Genomic DNA, 11,993 nt, shown 5'->3' with positions numbered 1-11,993 from the left:
ATAACATTGAAATCGATACCACTACAGTGATATTTCATCAGATGCTACTCCCCAAATATACCGACCATATAGATATTCGCCAAACTGAAATTGTGAGCAATCAGAAGTAGCACCAATTTTTCAGAAAAATAAACTGAAACAGGGGTAGATCTGAGGGGGGAAAATCAGTAACATTCATTATATAGCAGTGCAAACAAAGGAAAATCAGTTGAATTGATCGATCATACAGTGGTGTACCAACTACAGTAACATCAAAAACAACTACTGTGAGGAACACAGGCACCACAAGTTCACAACCAAAGCAGCAGGGTTGTTTTTGAGGGGAGTCGAGGCATTACATACCTCTGGTGACAATCCATTGATGAGATCGCTATTGATGCCTTCCTTATAAGATTAGTCTTGTTCAGTGGCAGTGGTCGTGATAACATGGAAACACCAAAGTAAAAAAACAGAAAATTACCTCCGGTCTATTGGGGCAATTGACCGAACAGTTGGCATGCAAACGGCTGTAGCAGTAGTGTTTCTCAAAGAAATAAAAACCTACTATGTAATGCAATGTAGCAAAAATGGTGGTGGATTCATGGAAGGCGCCAGTCACTACTAAATGTTTTTTTCAGCATGGTCATTACTAAATGCTTGTGCAAGGTTCCTGACAAGGTTTATGCTAGTAATGCTTGCAAGTCTTTTGTGTTATTCTATCCACCACAAGTCTAGAACAGTGACAATCACACAGAAATAGGTGCTGAACCATCCTTCGGTACAATACATATTTCATTAGATTCAGATCGGATAAGTAACAATGACAGACAACCAAATAACACTTCTAATTTAATTATGCAGACTAACCTGAAACTATTTTTTAGATGAGCTAACCTGAAAATATTAAGCGGACCTGAAACTAACGTGACAGGAAACAGATATGGGGTGGAGCTGATGGTGTGGAGGTTGGGCCTGAACCTTCCTTGGAGGGAGAAGATGACCTGACGAGCTCTCCTCACTCCGCCGCAGCCGGCGTCGTGCTTCCGCGACTCTCGATGTAGGAGAGGAGACGGGATGGAGGTGGGGGAGCTGATACTTCTTCGATCCGGCGCTCGACGGGAGAGGACAAAGGAGGACGGGGCTCCGCCTGCCGCGCCCATCCTCGACTCCGCCGCCCTCTCCCTCCGCGGGAACGCCGTGATCCGGGGCTTCGCCCAACAAGGGCCTCTAGTGCGGCGCTCTGGCCGCCTTCAATCAGGAAAACGGCGGTGGTGCCCAACCCTATTTTGCGAAACAGAGAGAGAGACGTGGGTCAGGAGAGGGGGCAAATCCTCGCCGGCGTCGGCCGGCGGCCGGCGCAGCACCGGATCGAGCGTCACCGGGGTTGGTCGCCTCCTAGCGGCTGAGATCGGGAGGCGAGGGAGAGCCCGTGTTTTTTTGTGCTGGTAGACTGCAGTTTGAATATTGAAAACTACAGGAGGAGTTTGGGAAAACAACCTGAACGAAACGTTTTTCTCACTTAATAAAGGACTGCGGGTTAATTTCTCAAAAACAGAGGGACTTTTTTGCAAAAATCCTAACGACGGACGACCAGAAGCAATCGCTGCTTTATTGCCCGTGTTTTTTTGTGCTGGTAGACTGCAGTTTGAATATTGAAAACTATAGGAAGAGTTTGGGAAAACAACCTGAACGAAACGTTTTTCTCACTTACTAAAGGACTGCGAGTTAATTTCTCAAAAACGGAGGGACTTTTTTGCAAAAATCCTAACGACGGACGACTAGAAGCAATCGCTACTTTATTAGTAAAAAAAAATAGGGAAGAGATAGGGATAGGGATAGGGAAAGATAGGGAAAGATTGAGAAGTAGCCAGGTTCGTAACAGCATCTGCGCCCTCCCCGCCGCGCCGGCCGCCGACCGCCCGCGCGATGGGTTCTTGATGCTGGTCGTGCGGCGAGGGCTCGGTGTTGCCGGACCCGGGCTCGGGCACGCTCGTCTGCACCTCCTGCGGCCTCCAACACGACGCCGGCGCCTCCGAGTTCTACAATCCGACCGCCTTCACCAAGGACGGCCAGGTTGATTTCCGCGCCGCCTCCCTCGTCCGCCACCTCTCCAAGTCCCCCTACCGCGAGCTCAAGCTTGCCGCCGCCTCCAACGTCATCACCTCCATGGCCGTCCAACTCGGCCTCTCGCCCACCCGCGCCGAGGAGATCCTCAGCATGGCCAAATCCGCCACCGCCGGGAACCTCGCCACCGTCGGCACCACCTTCCTCCCGGCCCTCGCCGCCGCCTGCTCCTTCCTCGTCGCGCGATCTCACCGCCTCCCTCTCTCCCTCGCCGAGGCCGCCGAGGCCGCGTCCTGCACCACGGTCGCGCTCGGTGACCTCGTATCCCGCATCGCCTCCCACCTCTCCCTTCCCCCCTCCCCTCCTTCGACTACCAGGCCGCGCTCGAACGCGCCGTGCTAGGCTCGTACAAGCTCACCACCGCTGCGGGTGATGAGAAGACGAGAGCGATTCTCTCCCAAGCCAGATTTCTCCTCTGCTGCTCCTCCAAGTGGTCGCTCACCACCGGGCGGCACCCACTCCCACTTCTTGCCGGCCTGATTGCCTTTGCCGCAGAGCTGAACGGGGTCGCTGAGGTTTCTGTGGAAGACATTGCCCAGGAGATGTCGGCGGTCGTGCACACCAGCCGTCTCCGATACAAGGAACTCGTTAAAGCGCTGGTGCATGTCGCGCAGAAGTTGCTCCCGTGGGGTGCCGGCGTCAATGCCAGAAACCTGCTCCTGAATGCCCCAATGCTGCTCCGGCTCATGGAGATGCGGTCACAGTCTGACCCATCGGAACTGTTTCTTGAGAGCTTTGCTCCGGACATCGCCGGCATTGTGCAGGTGTACTCATCTGTTGATGAGGACGAGTCCAAGTACCTCCAGATTGTTCCCCTGGATGTTGATGCTTTGGATTTCGAGAATTCTGGGAAAGAGGGCAAGGAATCAGGGGATTTGAAGATCTCAGAGGATTGCTTGTCAGATGCTTACCAGAATGTCTTAAAGAGGCTCTCTAAGCTAAAGGAACTTGGGAAGGTTGGGAAAGTTGCTAGCAGGAGGAAGCAGCGGAGGATAGGGCTGGAGCTGGAACCATGGATGGATTCGCTGGATGATGATCGGACCAAGCGCATGCCGCTTGAGGAGGTAGCAGATATTGACATTGGCTATGATGCACCTCCTCCATCGTTTACTGCTGGATTGGAGCTGCAGAAGCGGAGGAGAGCACGAATTGAAGATGCTAAGTGTCGAATCGCTGCAATTAGGAAGGCTCCTGCTGCAGGCACTGCAAATGCAATTGATTCACCGGCTGTTCATGGAAATGAAGATGCTTGTCCACCACAAAAAAATAGCAGGAAGAAGCTGGGTCGAAAGAGACGAGATGGCAGGGATCATCATATCGTGTATGGAGATCATCTAGCGGAGATGTCAGACGCTCCTGACTCTGAGAAGAAGAAACGTAAAAGAGACCCATGTGATGGTATTGACTGGGAAGATTGCGTTATCGAACTCCTTTTATTACATGGTGCAAATGAGGCAGAGATTGAACAAGGCCAATACAGAAGACCGTTGGAGTTGCATGTCTTCAGTGCAATAAGTGGAGACAGATAAAAACCGTCACCTTCTCCACTTATCACGGTGATAAACTCCCCCTTCTCGACTTATTGCATGGACGAAGGCGGAGTTGCATGTCTTCAGTATATGACCAAGTTAGTTGCATGTCCTTGTTGGCTGTATTTGGATAAGAACTATAGTAGGATGTACACTTGATTTTTGTGTGTTGCTAAATATCTAACTTGGTCATATAATGAGGATCGCCGCCTTCTTCCTCCAGGCTGGCAGTCACCTGCAGGCCAATGTGAAGGTGACGAGATACACAAGGGGTGGTAGAAGGACTGCAGGAGGACGTGAAGACATGCGCTGTTTTAGATCCACCCAACTCATTCCAAGTTTTTGCAAGGTCCGCTTCTTATGGAAAATTTTGTTTCAATGAGCAGCCTAGCCAAATAATTACAATTGTTCCTTTTAGTTAGATTTAGTATTAGCTAAATTATTTCTTCTGTGACAATGAACAAACTGAGTACAATTTTATTTTGCTTTAGATTAGTATTGTAGAGTAGGAAGACTTGCAAGAATTTGTATAATAGTTTTGAACTCTTCTCAAACTGGAAGGGTCATATACTGACGCAAATAATTTATGTATTGTTATGTAGGAGTTTGGGTTATTCTGAAGACTTCTTTTAGGATCTTGAATTACTCTGAGCAATTCCCACAAGAGTTGAGAGTATAGTCTGAACACTGGCCATAGTGTGCCATGACGACCACTTGCACTACAGGAGCATCGTGGCGCGGTCATCTTTCCTTTCCCCTCCTCCAGCCCCCTCCCTTTATCTCTCATTGTAGCTTTTATGTGCAAGAGGTTTGATAAATGGGCATAAGCACAACAGTTTCACATTTCATTGGTGTGCGCGCATGAGAAATGAACTTGGAAGGATTTCTTTTCTGTGGTGATTTTCTTCATTATTGTATGCACGAGCATCATTCCTAAATATAGTTTATCATTCGTACCCTCTTTTTGGTCCATGAGGACGGTGATGTTCCTATTGAAACACATGTCTGGAATTTATAATTTCCTGGATTAATAGCCATTAGTGTATTCCTCAATTTTTGTTTCCCTGGTCTCCCCTTGCTATGCTCAAGATTGCCTGCAAGGTTTTCACTCACTATGAGAAGCTACTCTCACACATGCATGACACATGATATAGATGCATTCATTATATTTATTTTTGATCTGATAGCTTTGAGCCTTTGACTTGTCTTTTTCATACATCTTTCCTTCTACGGTGTGAGTCTGGTTTCATGGAAATGTGCACTCCACAAGTGTGATTCGGAGGAGACTGGATGAGCTCACTCAGAGGGTCGGTGTTGTTCAGGTCGGCTTCACTATTTTTCCTCTCGACTTGTATGTTGCCTTTTATCTGTATAATGAACCTAGAATATAGTTATGTATTTTGTAATACTTAATTTTTCAAAGTGATGACCAGTGCCGTGAATCTTGACGGATACTATATTTATTTGGTGATATACTTTAGCCCAGATTATTGGATTTTTGTTAAGATATAGTTTCAACAAGTGAATCTAGAGTTGTTTGTGTTGCAGCAGATACTTCTGTTTCTCTATTGACTAAAATTAATGCCCATTTGTGATCATGCGAGATATTCCTAACTAGAACTTTAGTACAACCCTTCATTTTATTTAAACTTGGCAAGACAAGTTATTTTAATTATCTTGAAGTTGCCTCCCAGGTGACTATTCAATGCATGTTGGAACAAGCTTTATCATGACCCATCAAGCACTATGAACTGACCTGGCTTCTGTCCATATTTTTTGAGACAATTAGTGTGAGACTCATATCTAATTCCATCAAATACATAGCTGACAAGTATCACCAGCGAAATTGAGACACTTCACTGAAGATACATGTCACTTGAGGTTTGCATGGGGTACAGGTTACAATATCTTCCCTTTAGGGCCACTCCATGAGTCCTCTGCCCACACTACTAGCCCATTATACCAAGCCGATGGGAATCAAGCACACGCGCGTGGGGTGGATGTTCATCATGAGCGACGGACAGCGTCAATGATGGATTGATGGATGTTCATCATGAGCGACGGACAGCGTCAATCGCATTCAAACGCAAGGTGAAACCGTCTTTCTCTCACCGTACATCGACTGTGAGAGCCACCTCTCAACACCGTCCAGCGCATATATATAACCCGTCTCGCATACTATGTGCAGCCATATGCCTTGTGTCATGTATAGTATAATTCGCACTGCTGTGCTTTACTTTTGAACCAGTTAATCTATATGTAATGCAGCACCTAACTAATGTATCGCTGGGTTATGAGTTGGGAGTGACTACAATAGAAAACGCGCTTGTGGTACAAAAATAGAAAAAACCGTCCTGGACCGTCGGATCCAACATGGATGGCCCATATTCTAGTGAGGGATCTGTGCGCTCATCTTTGTAAAATAGTCCCTCATTTCCAGTTATTTTGCTCCCGATCTCCTCTTATTTTCTACCGGTCATCTCCTTCCAAATCAAGCCGCAGCGGCTGAGGTCCAACAAATCCCCAACCCTAATGGCTTGCCAATGGCGACGGCGGTGTAGATCCTGTACCTAGATGGGCGACCTTAGTTACTGGAGGAAGCTTTCCATTTCTGCCCCTAGATGTACCTAGCTGGGCGGCCTTGGCTACTGGAAGAATCTTGGTCGTCTCGTCGCCGGCGGTCGGGCTGCCCGGGCGGACCTCTCCTGTGCTGCGCCGCGACGCTGTCCGAGCCAATCTCCAGGTACAGTTCCCCAAACGCCGAGGACAACCTCGATCTACCATTTGTCTTACCCATTGCAATCGACAAGATCTGGAGGTACTGTATTCGGCGGCTGATACTGCTCTAGCGCTACAGATTTGCAGGCATCATTGCCACTGCAACAAACCGAACTCCCTGTATGTATGTCCCAATTGCTCAACTCAACAAGGCTCCCCCTCCCAGATTTGTCACATAAGAATCAGCCAGATGACCTTTTTCTTGTTCAATCCTACTAGTAGAAGGCACGGGCAATTCATGTTTTCTGCCCTCGCTCACTGTTATTTTTTTTTGAAAAGATATGGCTTATTCAGACGCTGCCAACGTTGCATACTACAATTCTTTTCAGTGTTATAAATTCCTGTTGAAGATGTACAAAACTTTATTGTCCAATCCGTTGGAAGTTCAGTGTAGATACTATTTTTTTGGCGGCGCAGATGCGATTGATTTGTGGAAGGTACTAGTTGTTTACCCGTTGATTTGCGAGGGTTAATTATAGCCCGATCCTCCAATCACTGAGAGCAGTGAAGTTCAGAATAGCCACAACAGATCTTAAATAGCAGACTTTTGCACAAGAACAAACCCATTGATATTGTGCGTGGGCGCATTTGGAGCCGCGAGGATTCCAGAAAAGTCACGCAGTCGTTTTGGCACGTGTCCATACGGAGCGAATCCCATAAATGTCAGCCGTTGGATCACTTGGGTTGCATACTGGCAGACGATGGATATTCATCTTCTGGAACAAACCAATGGTGTATAATTGCTCGCCAGTCTTGGTGGATAGCTAATCAAAATTCAAGTATTTGTGTACTATAGACTATAGTAGTAGAAGATAAGAATCTTGAACTCTGGTGGCCGCCTTATTAAGCATGATCCGTTATATGAAATTGTAGAAAACGTTATTACTAACCCAACTGTACATGAGAACTCTGGTGGCCGCCTTATTATAGTTGTTGCAATAAGAAAATCACACTTGAGCATCAAAACTAAATAGACTGTAGTATCATTTTTGCGAATAAAAGATCATTCAGTGGGTAACTATCTTCCAATTGGATATATAGGGGTTTTTTGTTATTCCCAGTCAGCTTGCTATATTTTGCTTGGACTAGAATTTCGACCAATTTGATATTGTGAAACTTCGTTGACTTTGCTGGAACTGTACATGAGAACGAACTAATCTCATCTACCTATTAAAATATTTGCAAGTTAAGTGCTTGTCAGCACAAGACTGGAATTTATTACACACTTGCAATATGTACCACTTCACTGGTTTTTGAGAGTTTACAATCTATTTGTCCAGTAATGGCACTGAAACCAAAAATCATGCTAGTTTTGATGTAGTGAAACTATTGTGTTAGCTCTTTGCTCTTCCTCATTCAGTTGTAATAACACGTTGGATGTAAAAAATACTACAACTTTGTTACCTTTTGTATGTAAAAATAAGTCTACTTGTGTGCATCTCTTTAATTTGCAACCTTAACTTTGCAGTCTTGTAATTGTGCTGATGTCTCATTTTGTTATATCAAGGTGACTAAACAATCAGCTATTTGGATTTTGGCGTAGAACACAATGTCTGGTTTGGGTATGCTGGATAATCGCAGCTCGTCAACTACTAAGCTCGCCCCCGCCGTTCTGTTGGTTCATCTCGATCTGAAATGGAGGGAAGTAGTGCAATATCACCTTTAGGAGAGCGCATAGTTCCAAAAATCGCAAACTGTGTACCAACACTATCAGGTCAGAACACACGGTCCAAAAAGGCCAATGCTAGTCATAAAACTCCATTTAAAAAAAATTGTGATGCTCAAATGCTAGCCATTAAACTCCATTTTTTAAAAAATTATTTGTTTACACTATTAATCCCCATTATAGAATAGTCATAAACTCTATTTAAAAAATTTAAAACCATTTCTTTCTCCTTACTATGTATGCTTTGTTATGTAGATGTAGGAAACTATTACGTTGTTGTGTACTCCCTCCGTTTCTAAATATAAGCCCTTTTAGAGATTTAAATACGGACTACATACAGATGTATATAGACATATTTTAGAGTGTGGATTCACTCATTTTGCTCCGTATGTAGTCCATATTGAAATCTCTAAAATGTCTTATATTTAGGAATGGAGGGAGTACATTGGAGTAAGAGTGAAATGGGACCTCATCAAACATACCACTCTTCATTGAACATCCTGATCAAGTGACCGAGCTAGTTTGTTAGTACAAATTGTCTGTTTTTTGACCCTTACAGAAATGAATCACCCATAAATAGATATAATGTTCGTTCTAGATAGTAACAATACCCAAATGATTTAGCTGGTTATATTGCATTCGAATCATCTTTCCACTCACATATTTGAGAAAATGTTGTAGGAAATTTCATCCCCCCCTATGGCAGAAATTATACCTGATCAAATTGTTATTCAAGTTTAGTGATGATATTAAGTAAAGTGTAGAAATGACTATATGCAGTGTACAGTTCTCTTCCTGCTAGTGAAATGGTATTTTTACTCATTAGATTAGCTCAGGAGCAAATATTTTAAGTATGGATGTGTGAGACTTACACGGTTTTGTGCTCAAACTGATTCAGACTTTGTTTGGTGTCATCTTTCCGGCACATAAACCTCGATGAGCAAGAAGCACAAGCACCGAAGATGCTCATGTCCAAGTGGCCAGATTATGAGGAGAGAGCAAGTCTTGCTTGATGCCAAAACCCCTGTAACTGAGTGGTTGTCCACTCTGCTTTGCACTGAGTTTTTCAGAGTTGTAGATCATGGACCAATCCTTGCTGAGAATTGAAATCAAAATTATGCAATTCTGCATATGGTAGTTGTTAACCTGCTGTATGCATGTTTCTACTGATTAATTTTGCTTGTAATAAGCGTAGATTATTGCCAGATCTTGGTTGCTTCGCTTCCTGCCATACTTTGGCTATTGGAAAGAATTATTTGTGTTCCTGCATATAAGAGCTACTCCCTCCGTCCCATAATATAAGAACGTTTTTGACACTAGTGTAGTGTTAAAAACGTTCTTATATTTTGGGACAGAGGGAGTACTGTGTTTGGATGATGGATATTTAATTTTTTTGGTTGATGCATGTTTCTACTTGAGCCACTTTTGTTCATTTGGTTGTCAATTTTGCCTGGGATGGTCCAGTTTGACATATACTTGAATGAGATGGCTTAAATTTCATGTGTATACAAATATTATGATATATATTGACAAATTTTTTACGGGTCAACAATTTCATTTTTCTTGGGTAATCAGTGATCTAGTAGAAGCCATCATTGTACTTTAAGTATACATGAAATAGATATGTGCAAAGATGGGGCAACGTTGAGAGGATTTGAAAACTAGTCTTATTTACTAAGGACAAACCATTGAATATGAGAAAGTAAAGGTCATTACTGTAAAAGTCATGTTTCATATGTACACATTATCAGGGGGGATTTCATAAAATGTCCATTAAGTAGCCTCTGATGTCTTCGCTAGAATATGGGCCATCCATGTTGGATCCAACGGTTCACAACGATTTTTTCTATTTTTGTACCATAAGCCTGTTTTCTATTCTAGTTTCTCCTGAGTTATGATCTGTTTTGTTAGAGATTTCAGTTACTATGACATTGGTATTTATATATGATTCTGCCCTTCATTTCCATGTATATGTGTCACAATGCTGAGCACAAAGGCCTGAACAATGTGATTCCTGCCTGGCACCGCCCAAACATATTTTCTTGTGACTCGGGAGTTTAGTTTGGCATCATTATGAGAGTCCTCTCGATAATGTATAGTTAGAAATATATCTGGAAATTGCTTCATATGAGTTTACCCAAACTATACTAGTCCTGAATGCTAACTTACAGGTATTGCCCACGGTTTAATATTAACCTGGAACTTTGTTCAATCTTATCTTTCCTACTTACTCCCTCCGTTCCTAAATAAGTGTCTTTCTAGAGATTTCAACAAGTGACTACATACGGAGCAAAATGAGTGAATCTACACTCTAAAACATGTCTACATACATCCGTATGTTGTAGTCCATTTGAGATGGCTAGAAAGACAATTATTTTGGAACGGAGGGAGTATAATGTATGAGGAAGAAGTGCTACTTCTTGAGCTTGCGTTGGTTTTTTCTTTAAGAGGAAATGGTGATGCAACAAAGTAGAGATAAGTATTTCCCTCAGTTAAGAACCAAGGTATCAATCCGGTAGGAGAAGAACACGCAAATCACCAATACCTGCACAAACAATCAAACACTTGCACCCAACGCAATAAAGCGGCTATCAATCCCTTCACGGTCACTTGCAAATGTGAGATTTGATAGAGATAGATAAATAAAAGATAAAATATTTTTTAGGTTTTTTGGTTTATAGATTTGAAAATAAAAGATTGCAAAATAGTAGATCGGAAACTAATATGATGGAAAATAGACCCGGAGGCCATAGGTTTCACTAGAGGCTTCTCTCATGAAGGCAAATAATACGTTGGGTGAACAAATTACTATCGAGCAACTGATAAAAAATGCAAAGTTATGACGATATCCAAGGCAATGATTATGCAATATAGGCATCATGTCCTTGACAAGTAGACCGACTTCTGCCTGCATTTACTACTATTACTCCACACATCGACCACTATCCAGCATGCATCAAGAGTATTAAGTTCATAAAGAACGGAGTAACGCCTTATGTAGAGGAATAAACTCATGCAATATGATATAAACCCCATCTTTTTATCCTCAATGACAACAATTCAATACGTGTCTTGCTACCCCTACTTTGTCACTGGGTGAAATCACGCAATATTGAACCCAAAGCTAAGCACCTTTCCCATTGCAAGGAAAACCAATCTAGTAGGCCAAATCAAACCGATAATTCGAAGAGAAATACAAAGATAACAAATCATGCATATAAGAATTCAGAGAAGATTCAAATAATATTCATAAATAAGCTGATCATAAATCCACAGTTCATCGGATCTCGACAAACACACCGCAAAAGAAGATTACATCGGATAGATCTCGAAGAACATCGAGGAGAACATGGTATTGAGAATGAAAGAGAGAGAAGAAGCCATCTAGATACTAGCTATGGACCCGTAGGTCTGTGGTAAACTACTCACGCTTCATCGAAAGGGCAATAGATTTGATGTAAATGCCCTCCGTGATCGAATCCCCCTCCGGCAGGATGCTGGAAAATGCCCCAAGATGGGATCTCACGAGAACAGAAGGTTGCAGCGGTGGAAAAGTGTTTTCGTGGATGCTTCTGGTGGTTATACGCTAGTGCAGAAACGGGCTATTGTCCCGGTTTGTAAGGACCTTTAGTGCCGGTTCTGCAACTTGCACTAAAGGGGTCCCCACCCTTTAGTGCCGGTTCGTTACGAACCGGCACTGAAGGCCCACCACGTGGCACAAGCCCGCGCCGGGGGCAGGGTACACCAACCGGGACTAAAAGGTTTAGGGGTTTATGATTTTTTCCCTTTTAATTTAGTGTTTTCCATTTAATTATTTTTCATTTCAAACATATTCTACGCTACTACATATTGTACACGTTATGCATATATACAAATAGAATTTCTCGTAGAACCAACCACACACACACACACACACA

General features: G+C 43.4%; 1 protein-coding gene across 3 annotated transcripts; it reads left to right on the top strand.

Annotated features, from left to right (window-relative positions):
- Positions 1–1,874: 1,874 nt before the first annotated feature.
- Positions 1,875–4,595, top strand: LOC119324891 (plant-specific TFIIB-related protein PTF2-like). 3 transcript variants are annotated; one of them, XM_037598655.1, is made up of 3 exons: positions 1,875–3,659; positions 3,856–3,981; positions 4,235–4,595. In XM_037598655.1, the coding sequence occupies exon 1, from the start codon at positions 2,646–2,648 to the stop codon at positions 3,630–3,632; it is 987 nt and encodes a 328-aa protein (XP_037454552.1). In that variant the 5' UTR covers positions 1,875–2,645; the 3' UTR covers positions 3,633–3,659; positions 3,856–3,981; positions 4,235–4,595. The 3 variants fall into 3 exon arrangements, with proteins under 3 accessions (XP_037454552.1, XP_037454550.1, XP_037454551.1); XM_037598653.1 differs by having other exon boundaries at positions 1,875–3,730; XM_037598654.1 differs by having other exon boundaries at positions 1,875–3,730; positions 3,834–3,981.
- The last annotated feature ends 7,398 nt before the right edge of the window (positions 4,596–11,993 follow it).

The sequence above is a fragment of the Triticum dicoccoides genome, chromosome 6B, assembly GCF_002162155.2.
Source record: "Triticum dicoccoides isolate Atlit2015 ecotype Zavitan chromosome 6B, WEW_v2.0, whole genome shotgun sequence".
NCBI lineage: Eukaryota > Viridiplantae > Streptophyta > Magnoliopsida > Poales > Poaceae > Triticum > Triticum dicoccoides.
Note: the sequence above shows the minus strand (reverse complement) of the source record. Positions and strands in the feature narration are given on the sequence as shown.

What these genes read in the sequence shown, in the direction of transcription:
- LOC119324891 (XM_037598655.1), top strand. Translation starts at nt 2,646, where the DNA reads ATGTCGGCGGTCGTGCACACCAGCCGTCTCCGATACAAGGAACTCGTT.